General features: G+C 39.4%; 1 protein-coding gene across 2 annotated transcripts in view; it reads right to left on the minus strand.

Annotated features, from left to right (window-relative positions):
• The window catches only part of EIF4G3 (eukaryotic translation initiation factor 4 gamma 3), a 336540-nt gene that overhangs the window by 60746 nt on the left and 249868 nt on the right, over positions 1-25926 (minus strand). For both annotated transcript variants that reach the window (XM_040988037.1, XM_040988036.1), the window contains 2 exons: positions 10773-10943; positions 4096-4293 (listed from right to left, as the gene is read on the minus strand). In XM_040988037.1, coding sequence (XP_040843971.1) covers positions 4096-4293; positions 10773-10943 — 369 coding nt within the window. The remainder of the gene's footprint in view (positions 1-4095; positions 4294-10772; positions 10944-25926) is intronic.

Genomic DNA, 25926 nt, shown 5'->3' on the forward strand with positions numbered 1-25926 from the left:
CATAGTAATAGCAATAAAGTTCAAATGTAACTCAAGTCAAGAGTGACACTATCTTCTACCAGTGGTTATGGTCCTGACCTTAGTAAGTCATCTGCTGAAAATGTACGTAACATGCCAGGTATACCAGGGACATAACCTATCAAAATACAGTTAGATATACCTGAAGAGTATAGGTAACACTGACAGACTACCATGACAGTTAAAAGCGCATGCACCTGTGATGGGGTAGATAATTTCTGCTCCATTTTTTACATCAAAGCATTTGTTATCTTTCATCAGGTAAGCTATGTTAACCCTCCTCTTCCAGCTGCCCTTACCCACTTGCTGCTGCCCAAACTGACTTTCCAAGTCTGCAATCCCAGGTTTGATTTCTGAGAAGATTCATCTGTGTCCCTTGTGCACAGTGCCTCTTCCTATTTTCAGTCCTGTCATTTTTTTCCTCATGTTCCTTTTAAGTGCTTAAAGTGGCAACACAGAAATTCTGGGTCTAGTAACACAAAACACAGAATAAAGGACGAAAAACTCCACTATCCTTACTGTTAATCTTTGTAGCTGAGGCATGAACAGCTACCAGAACAGAGGAAAATGTAGCAGAAATAGTCTCAGGGCATATTATAATACACTGTTTCAAGCTGGTTACTCTTTCCTTCTGGCATCTGCTCACAGCAGCTTCCAAAAAGTTTATTATGTATCAGGAACCACTCTGGGCACTGGACAAGAGCAGTGACTACAGTAGAAAAAGTCCCTATCCTTAGGAGTTTAAATTCTAGAGGTTTCTGAGATAGAGATATTCACTGTATTACAAGTAAAACAAAAGTCTAACAATTCAACATTTCAATAACATCAAATATTTTAAAATTCAAATTTAAAGGAAGGACACTTCTCTTGTCCATTTTTCTCCATTTGCCACTCAATGTCCTCCTTCTCAAAGAATTATAAAATTCTAGCTAAACACTTTGTTATTCATGAAAGTGGTATGTTGCAGACTCCTCCTGTCATTCCTAGTTGAACTAACAGAAGTGGTGCACTCCAGAGCCCTGGCCGCCCAGAGATGCTCTATAGATGCTATACACATAAAGACGAGAGTTTACTCTTGAGTTCAGAAACAAAAGAACAAGGTTTATGATCTTAAAAAGGGAAATCCCCTTAAGCCTTGCCACAGTTCAGCTGGGTGCAATGGGCAACAGTATATATGTCTAATATATGTCTGTTTTTCTTTGTTTTTAAAATGTATTTTTATTTGAAAGGCAGATTTACAGAGAGAAGGAGAGACAGATAAAGATCTTCCATTCACTGGTTCCAAATGGCAGCAACAACCAGAGCTGGGCCAATCTCAACTCAGAAGTCTCTTTGGGGTCTCCCATGTATGTGCAGGGTCTCAAGCACTTGGGTCATTGTCTGCTGCTTTCCCATGCCATAGGCAGGGAGCTGGATAAGAAGTGGAACACAAACTAGCATCTATATGGGATGCTGGCACCTGAAGGTTGAGAATTAGCTTGTTGAGCCACATTGCCAGTGGCTTGTTGAGCCAGTCCCTATATATGACATTTTCAGAGCAACTTAAGAAAGCCCAGTATATTTCATTGACCTCCTCTGTAAATCTCTCTTCAGGGGCAAGGAGACAGAAAGAGTGAGCTCTTACAGATGTACTCCCCAAATGGCCATAGTGATAAAAGGCTGGAGCCAGTTCTCCCACCTGGTCGGCAAAAACCCAATTATTTCTGCCATCACTATTGTACCCAGCAGGAATCTGCATTAGCAGGAAGCTGGAATCAGAAGTGGAGCTGGGAATTAAATCCAGTCACTGAGTATTTTAGTGTCTAAATCGTTAGGCAAATGCTTGTGGTCTTTCTTAAATGTGCACCTTCTAGTCTCTTGGAACCAGTGCTTTAAGCAGAAGCTTACCCATATTATGCTATAATAACAGGAAGATAGTAACATAGGAAGATAATGAAGATGATTATAATAGAAACCACCTATGTATTATTTTTTAGCAATTACTATAACCCATAATGTTGTGGGCGCTGGGGCAGTGAACAGGTGAACAGAAGATAACTTTCTGTATATCTGTGTCTTTCTGCTCTTCAAATAATGTGGGAAAAAAAAAGTAAGTAAGAAGCGAGTGCTGTGGCACAGCAGATAAAGATGCCACCTCTGACACTGGTATCCTGTATGGATGCCAGTTTGTGTGACAGCTGCTTTACTTCCAATCCAGCTCCCTGCTGACATGCCTTTGAAAGCAGTGAAGGGTGGCTCAAGTCTAAAGCACCCATATGGAGAACCCAGAAGAGCCACTTCAAACAGGCCCAGATCCAGCCTTTGCAGTCATTTGGCGAGTGGACCAGGAGATTTCTATTTCTCCTTCTTTCTCTCTAACTCTTTCAAATAAAAACAAATATTTAAAAATCACACAAATAAAAATGTCTATTCTCTTTAACACTTCATGGGGAAAAAAAGATTTACTTAGCTAATCACTTTAGAGTAACCATCCATGTATACCTCAGCAGGGCACTGAATTGCAAGTGGAGAAGCCAGGACTCAGAAAGGTATCCTTAGCGTGCTGGTCCCCTATTTACTTATTTTCTTTTTAATTGGATTAAAATCAGAGAGATACAGATATATAAAGAATGATCTTCCAATGGCTGCTTCACTGCCCCGTTGTTCACAACTTTCTGGGTTATAATAATTGTTAAAAACAACACATGGATGGTTTCTATTATAATAATCCTCATTCCACAGCTAACATTTCAAGGAGTTTCCCCATTATCAATCACTAGCCTGATTTCAATGTATTTATGGTTTACTACTAAGTCAAGAACTTAACATAATCTCATTGAATTTATCCTCATAATATAAATATTACACATTTTATTTTATGTGAATTGAATTTACTTTATGGACTAAAAGCTGAGCTTGGTAAATTATTCTAGGGTCATAAATTTTGCAAGTAGCAAAGCAGGAATGTGAAATTTTTTGTAAAGTTTAAATATCAAACCCAAGATCATGAGATTCTTAAGCCAGAATTTTAACCTTTATGCCATGCTTGATGTTTTAGACCTGAATGTATCAGGACTTCTTTCTTTCATCTCTCTACTTGCATTTATCATGATCCCAGGTCCAACTAAAAGTGTATTTGCTCCGCAAAAATCCACAACTCTCAAACCAATATGCATAGCTTCTTCCTCTTCCAATACGTTTCAGGTTTAAACCACTAATTCAAACAGCAACACTCTGCAATATTATGTATTTATTTTCAATATGGACTTCAGGGACTTAAAAATGGGAGATGTGACTATTCTAACCGCTAACAGACTTACCTGCCTTTGACATAGGTACTCAAAAGGATTGGTAGAATGACAGAATTTTGCATTTTCATAGCTTGTTTCTAAGAAATGAGGCATGATGACAATGAATTGTAGTAATTTAGGAAAAAACTTAAATGTTATAAAGGTCATACATTTCTGACAGAAGTACCTTGGTGACAGTAACAGGAAGGGAAACCCATAGAGTAAATGGTAGTTTTATGAGTGCAGAACACCAGAGGGCAATGAGCAGTAAATGAGAAAGTATCTGGTCTTCATTCTGTCTTGCTCTAGATTTGACAGGCTGTGGAAATTAAAAGGCTGCGGACAATCTAGAGGGAAAGAAATCTAAATGTTTTTCACAGATGCAAAGCATTTTGATTACAGGACAGCTCTACTTTCATTTCCATAGAAGCTAGAATTAAAAACAACTTGCTTTTTAATTTCAAATTAAGGGTAAAAGCAAGCATGTGCTTTATTTCTGTAAGATACATCAGGAAAAACTGGATGCTCATGACAATAGTTTCTGTTATTATAGCTTGTTCCAGAAGGTGGAACAAGCTGAATGAGATCATCTCATGCCCGTTTCAATCTGGTCTCCATATCCCTTCTAGAAAGTGAGTATACATTTTATAAAGCAAGATTTTCTTTATACAGTCATATTACACCAGTAAGTGCTAAAAATATATTCTCCCCTTTACATTGCCCCAATGAGACTTCTGGGAAGAATGTGTAGTGAGGGGAGAATATACCTCTTGGTGATTTCTGGTTTTACTCCTTCCTCTCTTCTTACCGTTACTAGACATCGACACATGTTTGCGTAAGCCACAGAGAAACTGGGTTCATCAATAGCCTTCTCAAACACCAGGTCAATGACTCCTTTCAGCCGCTCCTCTGTGTCAACAGTAAGACCTGACACTTGCTTCATCAGCTGGTTGAACATCTGTGGTGTCAATTTATTTAATATACTTCGAACTTTTCTAAAAAGCTCCTAGAAGGGCCACATAAAAGAGAAAAGCATTAGAGTAATTGTGACAATATAATACTGGATTCATTTTTTCTAATATGTTAAATGAAACTTCCCAAGTTATTATGATTGTGGGTTATTTAGGGGAAAAGTAGAGCACCTTCTTTTTACTACTGATGAGAAATCTACAAACTGGGTATAGTACTCTGCCAATGTGTACTGAAAGCTTTAAAAATAGGGATGTACCCTTTGACCGAGTAGTTATGCTACTAAAACATTATTCATATTTAGGAATAAATAAAAAAGATTTTGGTTATAATAACTTCTATCCTAACCCTCTAGAAAAACTGATTTCAATATTCAAAACCAGGAATTTGTCTAAATGATGATCTAACATAATTTATGGTAAGCAATACAGTGTAGCTGTCTTCTAAAACAAGGCTGCCGAAACTCATCAGATTAGGTAGGAATAGAAAACACCTTTCATCCATTGACAATGTAATAAGTTTTATAAAAAGTATAAAACAATTAAATAACAAAATATTGCTGGACAATTAAAATCTAACTGATCATATGTATAACAATATGCATGAATCTAAAATGCCTATGCCAAATGAAAGAAAGAATTTACGTGATTTTTCTGGAAAAGGCAGTATGTTAGAGATAAAGTGATTTCCAGGGGTGGCCATGGAGGAAAATGATGGGATAAAGCAGTACAAAAGGATATTGGGAAGTTGATGAAAATGTTTTATATCTTGATTATGACAGTTATATGATTCTGCATTTTTGTTAGATTTAAAGAACTGCACACCACAGCTAAGTTTTACTCTGTAGTAAATTTTCTCAAAAATGAAACAGGATAATCCAAGAAATTTGATTAACAATATCAAAGAGTTTACAAATTTTTTTTTAAAAGACTTATTTTATTTTATTACAAAGTCAGATATACAGAGAGGAGGAGAGAGAGGAAGATCTTCCGTCCAATGATTCACTCCCCAAGTGAGTGCAACAGCTGATGCTATGCCGATCTGAAGCCAGGATCCAGGAACTTCTTCCACGTCTTCCATATGGGTGCAGGGTCCCAAAGCTTTGGGCCATCCTCATCTGCTTTCCCAGACCATAAGCAGGGAGCTGGATGGGAAGTGGAGCTGCCAGGATTAGAACTGGCGCCTATATGGGATCCCAGTGCATTCAAGGTGAGGACTGTAGGAACTAGGCCACGCTGCTGCCGGGCCCTACAAATGTTTCTAACTCCTTTGAAAATTTCTTTCTCTGGTGAAGGAACATGGTATAGCAGCTAAAGCTGCACACTGGGAGGCCTGTACCTTGTATCTGAATTCTTGGTGTTAGTCCCAACTGCTTCCTGCTTCTGACCTAGCTGCTTGTTACTGTAGTTAGGAGGCAGTAGATGATGGCCCAAGCACCTTGGTTTCTGCTATCCAAGAGAAAAATCAAGATGGAGTTGTAGGTTCCTGGTTTTATCTTGGTCCAGTCCTATCTGTTTCAGGAATCCAGGCAGTGAAACGGGATAGAAGACCTCTCTAACATTTATTTCAAATAAATAAAATGGTTTTTAGGTTGTATGAATATAATAACATCTTAAAATTTTTAGAAATCATTTTGTCAAGTTCTTCAGCAATGAGTCAGTCATTACCGCTCTTACAAGGAAAAAATATTAAAGTTTATTAAAGAGAGCAAATGATTAGTCTAGTACTTAAGATTGTCTGCATTTGATACTGCAGTACCTAGTTCAATTCCCAGCTCTGGTTTGACTTCAACTCCCTGCTAAAGCAAACTCTGGGAAGCAGCAGCGACACCTCAAACAATTTAGTTCTTTCACCCACATGGGAGAACTGGAGTTTACTCCTGGTCTAATCCCAGCTGCTGTGGGCATTTGGGTAGTGAATCACTGGAAGGAAATTCTCTGTCTCTCAAATGAAGAAGCCTTTGTTTTTTTAAAAAAAAAAGGAAGGAAGGAAGGAAGGGAGGGAGGGAGGGAAAAGAAAACTAAAACCAAGCAAAGAAAGTTTAACAAGGATGGGAAACACCACTGCACTCCTTTCTATTGCATATATCACCTATATAGAATCTTCTAGGTTTATTCCCCTTAAGATGATCTATTTATCTATATGAAAGGCATAGTGATAGAAAATAGGAGAGCAAGCGCTTTTCCATTTACTTATTTATTCCCAAAACGTTTGCGACAGATAGGAATGGGCCAGGTCAGAGCCAGTAGTATGGAACTGCACTTGGATCTCATGGGCGGCACAAACCCAAGCACTCAGGCCATCTTCCCCTCCTTTCCCAGGTGCATTAGCAGGGAGTTGGATCAGATGTGGAGGACCTGGAAGTTGGACCACTAATCTGATGTTAGCATTTGTAAGCAGCAACTTAACCTGTTGTGCCACAATGTGCAGATCCAGCATCTTTTACTTTCAAATGTTAATTTTATTTTACATAAAAATAACTTAGAAGATAATTCAAGACTAGAGAAACACAAAAATCATTTATTCACTAGAAGCAGAAGTGAGTATTCACTTGATGTCCAGTAAATTCTGTTATTAGGTACAAGAGAAGTGCCACAATCAAAGTCTAGTTGCTGGGAGAAGATCTTTATGAATGAAGGTTACTATGGTGAATTATAACCACAGAGGTGGCTTATGTATGTGAGGTCAAAGGCACTGAAGTAGTAAGGGAATGTTTTTAAGAGGAAATGAGAATTGGGCCACATAATGAAGAACAGCAAAAAACTGATGAAGTCAAAAGAAAGGGAGAAATATTTTAGCAAAGGAGAAACATTTTAGAAAAGGACTGTACTGAGGATTTTCCATTTTGGGAGTAGACAGGACAATGTGGAAATATCAGAGAACTAGTGTTCCTTTGTTTTGAGAGAAAACTGTGTATTAATCTGAGACTAAAACACTTAGATGAAAATAATTGAGTCACTCAGGTAGGTGCATCATACAGCCCAAGCAGCAGCAGGGAGCAGGCAGCACAGAAGACAAGCAAGGCGGGTGAAGGCAGGAGCCTGCAGTGGAACTTCCCAGGAAGCCCGGGGATGGCACACAGTCCAGGCACGGCCTGAGGCAGTGACTCTCTAGGAGTGATAACAAGATGATCTTTTACAGCATGGAAAGAATCGGGTCATTGGCAGTCATCGATAATGACTGTAGGCCAGAGTGAGGGAGTTTTTTTTTTTTTTTTTTTTTTTTTGCTAGTGAGGGCAACAATAAAACCATTATTTTGACAGAATGGAAGGAAACAGAACACCAGAAATAGGCCCACATGGGGTATAGCTATGCAGCACAGAACAAATAGCAAAAACAAGAGGGGGAAGGGAACAAAGACATTCCACATTTAGAAATATCAAGACAAAGGGCTGGTTCTAAGTCTTCATCTACTCAAGTAAGAATTTGTAATTAATTAATGATACCTCATCTCAATGTAATTATTCTACATAAAACTTAACATAAGTTGCTCTGTTAAAGCATACAGAGAGGTAGGTTACAAATCACAGAGACATCTGGTCGGTAGCCACAGCACTGTCCATAGCTGACTTAGCCCTGCAGATGCTTCAGCTTCTTCATACGGCAAAAGGACAATGAAATGTATTTTCCCTTTATAGGTGTAATAAAAATCTAATGCTGTAAGGCACAAATGCAAGCATCTTAACTACGGAACCAAGACATGCTCACCTTCAAGGATAATGACTCTTAAGGAATTCTAAACTATATCTACAGGCTGCTTAGAATCACACTTCGTGGGAGAATGGAGGAACACATAAGAGATGTATGTGTATGTACGTGTGTGCACATGGAGAGCTTTCTAAAATGTCACTCACTTATTTGTGACAGAGACACAGATAAACAGCAAGACACATAAACAAAGAAAAGAGCTCCCATTCACTGCTTTGTTTCTCAAAACACCTGAAATGGCTAAAGCTGGGCCAATCCAAAGCCAGAAGCCAGAAACTGATTTCCAGTCTCTCCCACCTATGTGGCAGGAACCCAACTACTTGGGTCATGGCCTGCTGTCTTCTAGGGTAGCAGGAAGCTGGAATTGGGACTAGAGCAGGGATTCTGACTCAGGCACTCTAATACGGAAGGCAGGCATTCCAATCTGACATCTTCACTGCGAGGTCCACATTGGTGTATTTTTTGTAAGGCTTAGCTATGTCAAGATGAGTCAGGGATATTTCACTGAATTCAGAGAAGCATTTATTTAGAAACTGTATGGTACATGTGTGGGACAATCTACTAACAAAGGCAGGCAGCTAATTATGGTTTGACAGTGTAGCTTTTTGATATATCAGTTCACCATGCATTTGTGTGTGTTCGTGTGTGTTGGTTCATTCATTTAACAAGTTATTTGTTGAATATCTACTGTGTCTGAGGTTTTATATTAGTGAGGAATCAAAGGATAGCTAAGTTTCATTCTCAGCCCAGAAACATCATCCCACTAAGCACTTAAACAGGATCCAGGAATCATGTCGAAAGCTCTTATTTATCACTGTTGAATACTCACACTATTCTAATGAGGTACTCATTATTAGTATCTATATTTTATAGCTGAGACTAAGAACATCCCTAACAGAGCCAGGTGACTGCCTCCAGAGCTAAACCTGTCAACTGCTACACTCAACTGTTATGGTGAGAAAGATATCTAAGGAAACTCTGAGAAGCTGCCATATGAGCTGTGATGCCTGGGAATTTATGAGATTCCAGTTTAGATGACTGGATACAAAATAGAGGCACTACAAAAGGTAATCTAGGGGTGGGAACTGGAACTGTTTGTTTAACAACAAATGAATAATATTTTATATAATTTCACAAAAAATAATCTTGTGTGCATTAATGAAAGCAATTCATTCAATATACTGCAAGGAGTTGTGAGGGAGAGAATATGCACAAAATATACTAATATATTTCCCATTTAGCACCCTGCTCCTGCTGGCCATTCCATTTCCCATCTAGCACCCTGCTCATGCGCCAAGGGCAGCAGCAGCAGATGGCCCAAGTGATTGCGGCCCTGCATGGGAGATGAAGAAGAAATTCTGGGTTTTGAGCTAGGGCGTGGTCTAGTTCTGGTGGTTTCAGCCTCCTGTGGAGTAAACCACAGAGATTCTCTCTCGGACCCTGCATTATGGCTCTGCTGGTTAATCCTCCCCTTGCAAGCACCAGGATCCCGTATGGTTCATGTCCTGGCTATCCACTTCCCAACAAGGTCCCTGTTGTGGCCTGGGAAAGCAGTCGAGGACGGCCCAAAGCTTTGGGACCCTGCACCCATGCAGGAGACCCGGCAGAGATCCTGGTTCCTGGCTTTGCATTGGCTCAGCTCTGGCCTTTGTGGTCACTTGGGGAGTGAACTACTGGATGGAAGATTTTTGTCTCTCCTTCTTTCTGCAAGTCTGCCTTTTCAATAAAAATAAATAACATCTTTACCTCCCCTCAAAAACACACTTAAAAAAAAAAAAGATTCTCTTTGTCATTCCTCCATTCTCTGTAACTGTCAAATAAAAAAAAAATCTCCAAAAGTTATATTAGCGGGCCTGGCAGCGTGGCCTAGTGGCTATAAAGTCCTCGCCTTGAACGCCCCAGGATCTCATATGGGTGCCGGTTCTAATCCCGGTGGCCCCACTTCCCATCCAGCTCCCTGCTTGTGGCCTGGGAAAGCAGTTGAGGACGGCCCAAAGCCTTGAGACACTGCACCCATGTGGGAGACCTGGAAGAAGTTCCTGGATCCTTACTTTGGATCGGCATAGCATCGGCCGTTGCGCTCACGGGAGTGAATCATTGGACGGAAGATCTTTTTCTCTATCTCTCCTCCTCTCTGTATATCTGACTTTGTAATAAAAATGAATAAATCTTTATTTAAAAAAGTTACATTAGCATTGGATAAAGAGATAAAGGATAACTACAAAGAATATAAAAATGTATTGCAGAGAAAATGAAATATTAGTAAATGCCTGAGTGATGGACATGTATAATATATAAACAATCTAGTCAAAGTAGGAACATTGAAAAAGCAATTTCAAGAGAAAAGAAAGAGTAATTAGTGTCATGGTTTTTAGAATAATGCTTTTAAAGAAAAAGACTGTTAAGTATTAGTCTGATATCTCTACATATACCAATGAGGTGTGTGGCAGGGAACAAGGCATAGTAAGCGTCTGGCATTTGGTTTAGCAATTTAAGTGCCATTTAGGACACTTGCACCCCATATTAGTATCTGGCTTTGGGTGCTGATTTTGCTTCTAAACTAGCATGCTCCCAAAGTGCACCCTAGGAAGCAGCAGTTGTGCCCCTGCACCCACGTGGGAGACCTGGATTGAGTTCATCTTGGTCCAGCCCTGGCAATTTCAGGCATTTGAGGAATGAACTAGTACATGGGAGAACTCTGTTTCCTCAAGTAAAATGAAGAAAAAGAAATAAAAATTTGGGCTGGAAGAGAGGGTTAACAATAGCATTATATATCCAAAGCAACATTGGGACGTGCCATGTTCCCACCTGAGTTTTAATGTTTTCGGGATCCTCAGCTTGGCTGTCACGCTTCTGGCTGGGCTTCCAGGCATTCTCTGCCTTTTTCAGGTGAACGTCTTCTTTTACAGACACGGTGATGATCTTTCTGGGCTCTCTCCTCTGGCCAGGCTGAGATCTCCGTGTGCCAATGTTCAACAGCTAGGACAAGAACATCATTTATTCAGATTACTTCAGATTACTTACAATTTACTGCCTCCGCTGTGCTGTTCAACTCAAGCCTGATGTGCATATCAAACATTTCTAGATGCAAAGACTGGTATTAGGCACTCAATTAGGTGTGATCTCTTTTAAGGAAGGAAGAAAAATAACCTCAGAATACCACTACCATTTCTGATCTTTATGTCCTAAATGAGACAAAGTGATGGAAAATGATGTTTGATAATAAAGCTGTTTTTTTTTTTTAAAACAAGAAAGTCTGCTCCTAACTGGAGTGCTACAGTGTATTAAATGCATGTAACATGAGACTGGTTACTTCTAAAACTATAAAGATTCACAGGTAGCAATTATAATTACACAGCTGCTTCAGAATTGAAGGATTTCTATAATTTCAGAGGAAAATGCAAATAAAATCATCATTAAGATTCTCCGTGAAGGGCCCAGCACGATAGCGTAGTGGTTAAAGTCCTCGCCTTGCACCCTGCCATATGGCTGCTGCTTCTAATCCTGGCAGCCCTGCTTCCCATCCAGCTTCCTGCTTGTGGCCTGGGAAAGCAATGGAGGACAGCCCAAAGCCTTGGGATTCTGCACCTGTGTGGGAGACCTGGAGGAAGTTCCTGGCTCCTTGCTCCAGACTGGTGCAGCTCCGGTCACTACGCTCAATTGTGGAGTGAATCATCGGCTGGTAGATCTTTGCTCTCCGTCTTTCCTCCTCTCTGTCTATCTGACTTTCCAATTAAAAAAAAAAAAAGATTTTCCATGGATACCTAGCCTACAGCAGATCGTAAGAGACTGCTTTAAGCTACTTGGATCAGAAATACAAAACTATTGCTAAAGGACTATACTACTGTGACAGTACGGGGTGAAATGGCAAGAGGTTAACATAGGGAAGGAAGAAGGAAAGGAAAGGGAAGGGAAGGGAGGGATCCCCATACCTACAAAATATGTATCATGGAAAATGATAAATTATTTCTTTAGCTAAAAAATATACTAAACAAGTTCATCTTATTTTATCAGTAAGAGTCAAACTAAATTACTCCCCCAAAAAACTATCTCTTTCTATTGGTGATGCCCGAATTCCTGATTTTAACTCACTGTTAAAAATCAATTGTCATGATGGTCACCATTGACCATGTCGTGGTGGTCACCAAATTACTACTGCTATTGCAAGAAATAACAGGCAAGTTAAAAGATACTTTGTGTAGTAAAACCTTCAGTATAGCTGTCATCTTAAACGCCTGGCAATCATTTTGAGGATTCAATATTAGATTGATGCTAAGCTCTACTAATTTCCTGCTTGCTACCTGTTGACAATCTTCACTTTCTCTCTCACCCATTCTTTAAACACTGAGCAAATACTGCCTTCAGATTTCAAGACAAAAGAAAACAAAAACTTCATGCAAGACAAACAGATCATCAAGATAATCCCTCACCTGACTACTAACAGTGCCATTCTGAATTCATACAAAGCTTCAGTGAAGAAGTAAAGACTTAAATACGCTTTGCACAAAGACAGCTTCTTTGGAGAGATGTGGTCTGAGCCTACACTAACAAGCTTACAAAGAGGTATTGCTGATGAGCATTTACACATGCTTAGCTTAGACTTAACCCCTCACGGTTCACTACTGTCCCGACTGGAGATGGCAACACTAGGGTGGATATTTGCTCAGCAGGTAGACACTTCCTGGGCTGTCTGAATCTTACATGGCTCCAGAAGTGCTTTCCTCCTGAGTCTAGCTTCCTAGTATTGCACACCCTAGGAGGCAGAAGTTGGGTCCTGCCAGCCACTTCACTCTCAATTTCAGTTCTTAGTTTCTGACTTTTTTCTGGTTCAGTCTGGGCTCTTGTGGCATTTGAGCAGTAAAATGGCAGGAAGATCTCACTGTGTTGCTATCTCTCTGTCATTCAACATTCCAGTTAAGAAAAATGCAGTGAATGAAATATTATTTGGTATTGATAACTCAGATTGTGTTCTAAAGGTTTACCTGAGTGAATTAATATCTTCTCTTCACCACTTGGATACAGAAAAAGTTAACCATTGTATCACAGGATATTTAATTCATGTATTCACACATAAAAACTTGTCAGGAACAAGTACATTGGGGTGCATGCAATGAAAGGAAATTATGCAAAAATCATCTAAAACTAGAGTATACATCTTTGGAGACAGAAAACTTACACTCTCAAAAACTATTACAAATACTAATGCAGAGGTCTTGAGACAGATATGATATGTGCTACTCCACCTGCCACAGGATAGAGATTCCAAATGAGCAATAAAAGAGTGAAAAGTAGGAAATAATCTGCTCAGATGCCCACTGAATTTTGCTGAAACTGTGTATGTTGTCATGGCCCAAGAGTTCACTACGTTAAGTACTATTACAGCAAGAGATATCAAGCTTAAAGTTGCATTTTGTGTATTAAAATATTACTGATAGTTACTGTCTTGAATGCTTGGAAATCAAGTCACAAGTAGAAATATAGGTGCAAAACATTCAACAATTTTTACCATTTTTTAACACAGATTTATACATTCCAAAAGAACATTTCTGAGAAGACAATCACATTTGCCTCACTTCCCTGCTCTACTCTCTGGCAATACTACGCTCTTCCTTATGTTTCTTATCAGATTTTACAAATACATAATTTTAACCCATTCTAAATCCACAGGTTTAATTTGCCACTAACCATAATGTTCAACAAATAAAAAAAGAGAAATGTCATGGTTTCATAGATGTATAAATATGGGCTAAAAATGATAATCACATCACAAAGTGACCATTTTATTTCTACACATTTTAATTTGTATTCTGTATTAGCTGCCACATACCAGAGAAAGCATATTTGTCTTTTTGATTTCACTAACCAAAATGATTTTTAGTTGCATCCATAAATTTTATGGTAAATGACAGGATGCCATTTCATTTTAAGACTGAGTAGTATTCCCTACTGTGTATATACACTTCCTTTAGCCAGTCATCGGTGGACATCAGTGGACATCTGGGATGATTCTGTATCTTAGCTTCTGCCAACAGAGCAGCAAAAACATGGGGGTGGAGGGTTTACAAATCACTTTCATATACTGACTTCATTTTGTTTGGGTGTATTATCAGAAGTGGGACAGTTAGGTCATATGGTAAATATATTTTCAGATCTCTGAGGAATTTCAAACTCTCTTTCATAATAGTTGTACTTGTTTTACAACTAGTTTATTAATCCCACCAGTAGTGGATTAGGGAATGTTTTCCTCCAAAATTTGTATTTCTTAGTTTTTGAATGACAGTGATTCTAATTGGGGTGAGGTGAACTTTCACTGCCGTTTTTAACTTGCATTTCCATGAAGACTAGTGACCTGAGCATTTTTTGTGTGTGTCTGTTGACAATTCATATTTCACCCTTTGAAAATGACCTACTCGGGCCCGGCGCGGTGGCGCAAGTGGTTAAAGGTCCTCGCCTTGCACGCCTGGGATCCCATATGGGCACCGGTTCTGATCCCGGCAGCCCTGCTTCCCTTCCAGCTCCCTGCCTGTGGCCTGGGAAGGCAGTCGAGGACGGCCCAGGGCTTTGGGAACCTGCACCTGCGTGGGAGACCCGGAAGAGGCTCCTGGCTTTGGATCCGCATAGTGTCGGCCCGTTGCGCTCACTTGGGGAGTGAATCATCGGACGGAAGATCTTCCTCTCTGTTTCTCCTCTCTGTATATCTGCCTTTCCAATGAAAAAATAATAAAAATAAATCTTTAAAAAAAAAAGAAAATGACCTACTCGTGTCCCTTGTCCATTTCTTAACTAGACTTCTGTTGCTGAGTTTTTTTGGGCTCTTTACAAACCACGCCTATTAAACCATAAAGTTGCAAAATTTACAAATATTTTTCCCCATTCTGTTGATTGTTTCTTCACTTTGTTATTTCTTTAGCAGGGCAGAAGTTTTTTTAAATGACATAATGTCATTTATTTAGTTTTGCTCTAATTGCTGTGCTTCCAAAGATTTAAATAAGTGTTTGCCTACACCAACATCTTAGCTTCTTCAATGTTTCCATACAGTATTTTGAGGGTATCAGTTAATTGACTTGTATCCTTGATCCATTATGAGCTGGATACTGTATAAGGTGTAAAGCAGGGATCTTGTTTCATACATTTGCACATGAAGATCCATTTTTTCCAGTGCCATTTGTTGAAGAGCCTGTTCTTTTTCCAGGGAAGGGTTTCAGTATGTCTGTCATAGATTAGTTGGTTGGAGACATGCAGATGTTTCTGGAGTTTCTATTCTGTCCACTGGTCTACATCTCAGTTTTGTGCCGGTATCAGGCCGCTTTGACTATAACTCCATTGTTAGACAACTTGAAGTCTGGTATTGTGAGTTCTGTTTGGTTGGCTTAAGGCTGCTTCAGTTATTCAGGGTCTCTTGTGTTTCCATATGAACTTCAGCAGCTTTTTCCCCCCTATATCTGTGAAGAACATCAATGGTATCTTGATTGGGATTGCATCGAATCTGTAAATTGATTTGGGTGATAATTCTTGCAATTCATGAATATGGAAGACTATTTCCTTTTTCTTGTGTAGTCCTAACATTTTGCGTTTTTCAATGTAGAGCTCTTCCATTTTCTTGGTTAAATGCACTCCAAGATTTTTAATTGTTTGGGGGGGGGGGATAGCCTTTTGAATGTGATTGGCCTTACAAGTTCTTTCTCATCCATTGTTATTATCTGCATCTTTGCATACAAAGGTTACTGATATTTATATGCTGATTCTTCATATCCTGTAAGTTTACTGAATTTTCTTGTAAGTTCCAATAGTCTTTTAGTGGAGTCTTTTGGTTCCCCTATGTACAGAATTATGTAACCTGCAAACAGGGATAATTTGACTTCTTTCCAATTTGTATTCCTTTCATTTCTTTTTTCTTACCAAGTGCCTCTGTTAAAACTTGAACTCAATTGAATAAAAAAAATTGTGAAAATAGGTATCCTTGTCTGGTTCTGGATCACACTTGGAAATTCTTCCAACTTTCTTTGTTCAAAATGATACTGGCTATGGGTTTGTCATATATTACCTTGACTGAATTGAGGAATGTTCCCTCTTTTTTTACATTTTAAAATTTTATTACTTTTATTATTATTATCACTTATGATATAGTTCCATAGGCTCCTGGTATTTCTCTTATCCCAGCCCCAATTTCACCCCCACACCCAGTTCCTCTATATCAGTACTAAAGCATAATTCTTCACACATAATCATATGACCATCATTGCGGGCATGGACAATGGCAGAGAATCCAGAATCCTATTGTCAAGATATAATAAACTGTTTCATTGTAAGTCCATCTTTGTCTGGAAGTAGAGATGCATTCTGTATTGTATCCTCACATCTGGGTATGTCAGTCTCCATTTCAGTTACTATACATCCCCTTAAATGAAGAGCCCCCCTTAAATCAACAACAGGAAGAAAAATAGAAATTTACAATGCCATGAAGTTAAATAACATGTTATTAGATATGACAGTCTCCATTACACAGCTATTATATATTCCCTTAAATGAAAAGCCACAAAACAAAATCAACAAATAGAAAAGAGAAATTAACAACACCATAAAGTTAAATAACATGTTACTGTATGATTAATGTGTTGCTGAAGAAATGAAAATCAAGAACCTTCTTGAAGAAAATGATGCCACTGCATGATCTATGAGTCACTGAATAATTTAATCACAAGAAATTTTTGAAGAGATGAAACTAACAAAACCAAAAACATCAAGATCCATGAGATATAGCTTCTGCTGATTTTTGTTGGTGAAATGTATCTCTTCTAGACAACAAATTGATGTGTTTTGTTCTTTAATCCAGTCTATTAATCTGTGACTTTTGATTGAGCTTAAGCCAATTACTTTCAGGGTTAATATGTATTGGCGGTCATTTGGTCCTGTCATTTTAGGAATGGGTTGTTCATTGATTTAGTCTTCTGTTGTCATTTTACTGGGATGTTCTTCCCATATGCCTTTGGTTTTGTCTGGTGCTGTTCCTCTTCTCTGTCAAGGCAACATATTGAAGTATCATTTATAGGGCAGGTTTGGAAGAGGCAAATTTTTTTAACTTTTCTTGACTGTGGAAGAATTTTATTTCATTTTCAAAGACAAAAGAAAGCTTTGCTGGATATGTTATCCTAGGCCGACAATTTTTTTCTTTTAGAATCTGCAATATGGGCCGGCGCAATAGCGTAGTGGTTAAAGTCCTCGCCTTGCACGCCCGGGATCCCATTTGGCCGCCGGTTCTAATCCCGGTGGCCCCACCTCCCATCCAGCTCTCTGCTTGTGGCCTGGGAAAGCAGTCGAGGACGACCCAAAGCTTTGGGACCCTGCACCCGCGTGGGAGACCCGGAAGAGGCTCCTGGCTTCGGATCGGCATAGCATCGGCCGTTGCACTCACTTATAGAGTGAATAATCAGATGGAAGATCTTTCTCACTGTCTCTTCTCCTCTCTGTATATCCAGCTTTCCAATAAAAATAAATAAATATTTTTAAAAAAAGAATCTGGAATATGTCACTCCATTCTCTTTGACTGTAGAGTTTCCTGTAAGAGGTCTCCTGTGGGTTTCATTGGCATTCCTTTATATGTCATTTGATTTTTTCCACGTGCACATTTAAGGATCTTTTCCTTATGTTTGATTGAAGAGAGCTTGATTATCATGTGCCATGGTGAAGATCTCTTTTGGTCAAGCCTGTTGGGAGTTCTGTGTCCCTCCTGGATCTAGTTTTCCAATTCTTTCTCTAGATTAGGGAAATGTTCCCTTATTATTTCATTAAATATATCTGTAAAACCAGTTTCTCTTTCTGCACCTTCTGGGACTCCCATAACTCTTATATTAAGGCCTCTTAATATTGTCTTTCAATTCCTGAATACACTTTTTGGCCTGATCCAGCTCTGCTTCCAGCTTTTTGTTTGCTTTCCCCTGATGACAGGAAATATGTTCCAATTCTGAGATTCTTTTTCTGCTTGCTTCATTCTATTTTGGAGACTCTCCACTGTACTTTTAATGCGCTCTACTGTGTTCTTTATTTCTGATATTTCACCCTCGATTTGCTTTATTGCTGCTATTTCTTGTGTAACATATTTCTTAAATTCTTTGAACTCTTGTATGTGCTTCTCATTGTTGATCAGAAGCTTTATAGTTAGTTTTCTGAATTCTGTGTCCCCCATTTTCTCGATGTCTTCCTCAATTAACTCTGAGGTTGGCAAAGGGTTTTGCTCCTTTGCAGGGCAGTCCGCAGTAATATTCATTTTGGCTTTGTCTCTTCTTTTGCTCTTGATCATTGTACTTCTAGTTAACAGATTCTTGTCCTTGGGGCAGATTTCTAAGCTGTGTCACCCATAGGCCTATAGTTCGATTTTACTTATTGCCGTTGATATACAGCTCTTTGCTTGCAGCCAATTATGCCACTCCCTCCAGCAAGTTACAGGTCTGGGTTCTTATGTTAGATTTCCACCATGGTCTCCGAGCCCCAACTCCTGGCTCACCAGTCTCTACCTCCTGTGTTATTGTGCTGAGGTTGCACTGTTGTCTCTGCAACCTTTCTCCCACTTCTGGTTTGAGCAGGTTCCAGGATTAGGAAGACACCAAGTGTCCTATATAGTTAGGTTATTGGTGGTGCTGATCTTGCTGGAACCTGTTAGACATTAGGTCTGGGTGCCACATGGACCTATTTTGACCCTTATGATGCCTAAGTCTGTATTATTTTCCTGCAGGACCAGTGCAATCCATTGAACTCAGTGAGTTCTCGTGAGCTCAGCACATGCACAGTTCACTGTTGTCCCCTGCAGTCCTCAACTTTTGCCACACTGTACAAAATGGCACTTGACATGCCCCTACTACAGTTCTTAATCTGCTGGCCATGAGGTCTGATGGCTACCCAGATCTGTCTTGGGTGAAATCTGTAGAATGCTACGCTGCTGCAGTTCACTGAGTCAAAAATGAATTCACTCCGAGCTCAGTGTATGCTCAGTCCTTTCCCTTGCCTTTGACTCCTTAGGCAAAATGGAGCCCAATTTGGCTCTAAGGGCTCCAGGGTGTTGACTGGGCTGTGAAATCCACCCTGTTCTTGCACTACCGCACTACCTGTCTGGGATCTGCTGTTCAGTCTCTGCTCCTGGTCAAATCAAACAGACTAGCAGGAAGGACAATTCTTTGGGTCACCTCCCAAGCTCCCATTGAAAGTCCTTTCCCACCTGGTCGCTGGTGGAGCTCAGACTGCTGTTAACTGAATACCATTGGATTATCAATCACTGCAACACCACACCATTGTTTTCCTGTGAAAGCAGCACCATTGCTGCTTTCCTATGTCTGACAGTCTCCAGGTACTCCTCTGCTGTTGTTCTGTCCTCTCCTATTTCCTGGAAATGTGTCCTCTCTTCTTCATCCTGATTAAATGTTTCTCCATCTGTTGAAACATGTCCTTATCATATTCTGCCATCTTGATTCTCTGGAATGTTCCTTCTTGTACCCAAACTACTTCAGGTTTTTACCATGAACAGATAAGTTTTATCCAATGCTTCCCATTCATCTATTGAGCTAATCACATGGAAAAGATCTGGAGTTAAGATGGCTGACATAGGAGGAAGGCTGTGAGGGAGAGCACAGTGAGAGAGGGATAGAACGCTACAGAAGCAGCAAAGAGGAACAGGAAACAGTCGCAGGGAGAGGTGCATGAAGTTCCCTGGACAATGTGGAACCAAAAAGATCCACACAACTCGGAAGGACAATGAGAACAAAACAAAACAAAACAAAACAAAACAAAACAAAACAAAACAAAACAAAAGGCAGAAGACGGTGTCCCGCTCCAGACCTGCTGAGTCACCCTTAAGGGCAGCCAACAGGAGATGCAGCCGACCCAGAAACAAGGAAGCCTGGAGGGATCGTCACTGGCAAAGGTCTTCAACAGCAGCAGAGGCAGACTGCAACAGCCGGAGGTTTGGGAAAGCGCTTGAAGACCCCTCAACACACAGGTGCCTTGGCCTCTCCAAAGATACATCAGCATAATGGGAAGAACTATCAGAAAAAGTTATGCTCCAGATGAAAGAGCCAGCACCCCACCAAATAAGGGTCAAAAGCCATTATCAATATTGGAGATGCGAGATGAAGACATGTAAGATTTACCAGACAAGGAATTTAAAAAAATAATGGTAAAATTCGTCAGAGACAATGAAAAGAAGTGGGAATACTTCAAGAACCACATAGTCACAGATATACAACAAGTCAAAACCAAAATTGCTGACTTGGAATTCAAAATTGAAAGTTTGACCAACAGAATAAATACGGCAGAGGAAAGGATCTCTGAAACGGAAGACACACAAAATGAAGATACCCAGCTAGTTAAACAGCTGGAGACAAGCCTCAGCAAAGCTCATAAAATGATACAAGAACTGAAAGATCACCTTAGAAAATCAAATATTCGGATCATGGGCCTTCCCGAAGGAGTAGAAAGAGAATCAGGAATGCAAATGGTGTGTGACAAAATTATACAAGAAAACTTCCAAAACACTTGGAACATGAATCCAGTCCACATACAGGACGGACAGAGAACTCCCAACAGACACGATCCAAAGAGATCTTCACCCAGACACATGGTGCTCAAGTTCTACTCCAACGAAGACAAAGAAAGAATCCTGAGACAAGTACAAAGCAGAGAAAAGATCACATACAGGGGAAAACCAATCAGAATCACTGCTGACTTCTCCGAAGAGACCCTACAAGCAAGGAGAGAATGGACAAAGATCTTCCAAGTCCTGAAACAAAAGAACTGTCAGGCAAGAATAATGTACCCAGCAAAGATCTCATTTGTATATAAAAGCAAAATCAGATACTTCCATAGCAAAGAAAAACTAGAAGAATATGTCAACACAGAACCAGCTCTGCAAAATCTCCTTAGAAATGCGCTAAGCCCAGAAAAAAAGGAGGCAAACCATAAACAAAGATGGCAAACAGGAAGGTCTCCAAACTAAAGCCCACACAAAGAAGGGCAATTACACAGATAACAACACACACAAAACACAATCGCATGGCAGGGCAAAATTGCAACCTCTCAATTTTAACTCTTAACACAAATGGCCTAAATTCAGCAATCAAAAGACAGAGATTAATGGAATGGATCATGAAACAAGACCCAACTATCTGTTGCCTACAAGAAACACATCTAACCAGAAAAGATGCAAAGAAACTGAAAGTGAAGGGATGGAAAAAGATATTTCATGCCAATGGATGAGAAAAAAAGCTGGGGTAGCTGTCCTAATTTCAGACGAGATAGACTTCAATCTAACTAACATCAAAAGGGACAGGGAAGGCCATTTTATACTAGTGAAAGGAATGATCCATCAAGAAGCAATCACCATCGTTAATGTTTATGCACCAAATTCCAACGTGCCTAGTTATGTGAAGCAATTACTTACAGACTTAAGGGGAGACACAGATATGCACACAATATTTGTAGGTGATCTCAACACACCTTTAACACCAATGGACAGGTCTATGAAACAAAAACTCAACAAAGAAACAACAGAGCTCACACAAACAATAGAACAACTGGACTTAGTAGACATATATAGAACTTTTTATCCTAAGGCCACAGACTATGGATTTTTCCCAGCGGTGCACAGCACCTTCTCCAGAATCAACAATATGATAGGACACAAAGCGAATCTAAATAACTTCCAAAACATTAGAATCATATCATGTACCCTCTCAGACCACCGTGGAATGAAATTGGAAATCAACAACTCAAAACACCCCAGGAAATATAGACACTCTTGGAAGTTGAACAATATGCTATTAAACGAACAATGGGTCAGAGAAGAAATTAAAGATGATATAAAAAAATTTATGGAAACCAATGAAAGCTCTGATACAACATTCCAAAACTTGTGGGACACCGCCAAAGCAGTGCTACAGGGTAAACTCATTGCAATTGGAGCCCATGTCAAGGCCCAAGAAAGACGCCAATTACAGGAACTAACCACACACCTCCAGGAACTGGAAAAACAACAGCAGAAGAGCCCCACACACAATAGGAAACAAGAAATCATCAAAACAAGGGAGGAGGTAAACCAAATAGAAATCAAAAAAACTATACATAAAATCAACAAATCAAAAAGTTGGTTTTTGAGAAAATAAACAAAATAGACACTCCACTGGCCTGACTGACCAAAAAAAAAAACAAGAGAAAGCGAGAATCAACAGCATTAAAGACAAAAAAGGCAACATAACAACAGACACTGCAACCATTAAGAAAATAATTAGAAATTACTACAAAGAACTGTACTCCAATAAATTAGAGGACCACCAAGAAATGGAAAAGTTATTAGACTCCCACCACTTACCAAAACTTAGTCCAGAGGCAACTGAAGAATTAAATAAACCCATAACCGAGGCAGAGATTGAAGCAGTCATCAAGGATCTCCCAACAAAGAAAAGCCCAGGCCCAGACGATTTCACTTCAGAATTCTACAAAACATGCTGAACAGAACTAACCCCAATCCTCTACAAACTCTTCAAAACAATAGAAAAGGAAGCAACCCTTCCAAACTCATTCTATGAAGCCAACATCACCTTAATCCCAAAACCAGATAGAGAACCATCAGAGAAGGAAAACTACAGACCTATCTCTCTGATGAACATTGATGCTAAAATTCTCAACAAAATCCTAGCCAACAGAATTAAAAAAATCATCAGACAGATCATTCATCCAGATCAAGTAGGATTCATCCCTGGAATGCACGGATGGTTCAACATTCGGAAATCCATAAATGTAATACACCACATCCAAAAACTGAAAAACAAGAACCACATAATAGTATCAATAGATGCAGAAAAAGCTTTCGACAAAATCCAATACCTCTTCATGCTAAAAACTTTAGCCAAGGTAGGCATAGATGGAAAAATTCACAGCATAATTAAAGCAATTTATGAAAAACACAACGCCAGTATCATACTGAATGGAGAAAAGCTAGAACCCTTTCCACTGAGATCTGGAATAAGACAAGGATGCCCGCTATCACCACTGTTGTTCAACATAGTCCTAGAGGTACTTGCAGAGGCGATAAGACAAGAAAAAGAAATCAAAGGCATACGAATGGGAAACGAAGAGGTCAAGCTTTCACTATATGCAGATGACATAATCCTGTACATAGAAAAACCAGGAGACTCAATACAGAAACTGCTAGAACTTATACGAGAGTTTGGCAGAGTGGCAGGGTACAAAATTAATGAACGAAAATCAACAGCCATAGTGTACGCAAACAGCCCCAAGATGGAAAAAAATCTAACCAGCAAGATACCATTCAAAATAACTGAGAAAAGTATGAAGTATCTGGGAATAAATCTAACCAAAAATGTAGGAGACCTATTCGAAGAAAACTACAAACTATTGAAAAAAGAAATTGAACAAGACCTCAAAAGATGGAATAACATTCCATGCTCCTGGATAGGCAAAATCAATATCATTAAAATGTCTATACTACCAAAAGCAATATATATATTTTCAACGCAATTCCAATCAAATTGCTAAAACATTCTTCACAGAACTGGATACAATGATTCAAAAGTTCATCTGGAAGCACAAAAAACCATGAATAGCTAGAACCATCCTAAAGAACAAGAAATTAGCAGGGGGAATCACAGTTCCAGACCTCTGGACATACTATAGAGCAGTGGTTATCAAAACAGCCTGGTACTGGCACAAAGACAGAGAGGAAGATCAATGGAATAGAATAGAAGCACCAAAAGGGAACCCACACAGATACAGCCAATTGATCTTTGACAAAAAGACCAAGGACAGTCCAAGCAAATGGGAAGGCCTCTTTAGTAAGTGTTGTTGGGACAACTGGCTGATAGCCTGCAGAAAAAAAAGATAGAGCCACATTTATCACCATACACTAAGATTCAGTCTACATGGATAAAAGACCTAAACCTACATCCAGAAACCTTCAAACTCTTGTAAGAAAATGTAGGAAATATCCTGCAAGACCTAGGAGTAGGTTCTGACTATCTAAGAAGGATACCAAAAGCAATAGCAGTTGAGAACAGAATAAACAAATGGGACCTCATCAAACTAAGAAGCTTCTGTACAGCAAGGGAAACAATCAGCAAAGTAAAAAAGCAACCCACAGAGTGGGAGAAGATCTTTGCACACTACATAGGTGATAGGGGGCTAATCTTCAGGATATACAAAGAACTTCAAAACAATCAAAACACCAAAACAAACAAACCACTCAAGAAATGGGCACGGGAAATGGGCAAACATTTCACAAAGGAACAAGCCCAAATGGCAAACAAACATATGAAAAAATGCTCCAGTTCCCTGGCAATAAGGGAAATCCAAATGAAGACATTGATGAGGTACCACCTAATACCAGTAAGATTGGCCCACATAAAAAAGAACACCAATGACACTTGCTGGCGAGGATGTGGGGAAAAGGGAACCCTACTCCACTGCTGGTGGGGCTGCAGGTTAGTACAGCCTTTATGGAAATCAGCATGGAGAACACTTAAACAACTCAAAATCTGCATACCATATGATCCAGCAATAGCACTCCTAGGAATATATCCAAAACACCTGTTTCATGACAAACCAACACCCCTATGTTCATAGCAGCACAATCAGTAATTGCCAGAACACGGAAGCAACCGAAATGCCCATCAGCAGAAGATTGGATAAGAAAGCTTTGGTTCGTCTACTCCATGGAATACTACTCAGCTATGAAAAAAACAAAATGCAGTTCTTTGTGGCTAATTGGGCCCAAGTGGAAACTATAATGCTAAGGGAAATGAGCAAATCCCAAAAGGTTAGATACCACATGTTTGCCTTAATTTAATCTGTATTTTTTTTGATCCTGTCATTGATACTGTCTCAACACATGTGTTTCGAAAAATTGAACTTGCATTATGTTAACATATTGTTTACTCAATACTATGTCAATCAATTCCATAACACTATATATTGTTGCTGATGTTTTGTTGGGGCTTTTAACTGACCGTGATTTTACTCTGTTAGCTTTGCCTTCAGACCAGGGAGGGCCTCCCCAAGAAGCTGTTAAAGTTACCAGGACAATAAGATGCTGGACTCAGTGCTGGGTATGTGCTTGCAATGAAGGAATCTCAACTGAACTTGAACTGTGGTTATGCACCATGGGGAGAGGGTTGTGGGAGCAACGGGGGAAAGCCAAGCACCTATAAAACTGTATCATATAATACAATGTTATTAACAATAATTTTTTAAAATTTTTTAAAAAATTAAAAAAAAAGAAAAGATCTGGTCATTTCTGGTACAATGAAGCCAACAACTTCTCAGAACTATCAAAATCACTCAGGTCACACCCTCAGAACATCCTTTCCCACAATGGGGTCTTTGAAGAAACATCAACTGACCATCTCCATTCCTGGGTTCTGATGCAGTTTCACACCAAACGTTCTTCCTTTTCCCTGCTCCCCATCTTGGTGGATACAGGATGAAAAGAACTGAACTTTTACCTCATCCATCTTCCTGACCCTCCCTACTCTAATCAGAGGCCCACATGGGTATGCAACCCTCTCACCTATGTAATCATATTAAAAATAAAATAAAATTATAGATTAAAAAGTACATTATACAACTATATAGCTATCAGGTCAATTTGGTCCTAGCGTAGATTAGGTCTGCTGTTTTGTTGTTGTTATTATTAATTTTTCTGTCTAGTTGATTTGACCATTGATAAAAATGGAATGAAGCCCCCATTACATATTGGAGTTCATGTGTTCCTTTAGATGCATTAACTCTTGTTTTAAATATCCAAATACGCTGGTATTGAGAACATATACATTTACTACAGTCACATCTTCATGCTAAATTGATCCCTTAAGCATTATGCAATTCCCTTGTTTGCCTCTTTTAACAGGTTTTTGTGCTGAAATCTATTTTTTTGGATATTAGCATGGCTACACTTGCTTGCTTT

Source organism: Ochotona curzoniae, unplaced genomic scaffold, assembly GCF_017591425.1.
Source record: "Ochotona curzoniae isolate NIBS_2020 unplaced genomic scaffold, NIBS_Ocur_1.0 contig_4792, whole genome shotgun sequence".
Taxonomy (NCBI): domain Eukaryota; kingdom Metazoa; phylum Chordata; class Mammalia; order Lagomorpha; family Ochotonidae; genus Ochotona; species Ochotona curzoniae.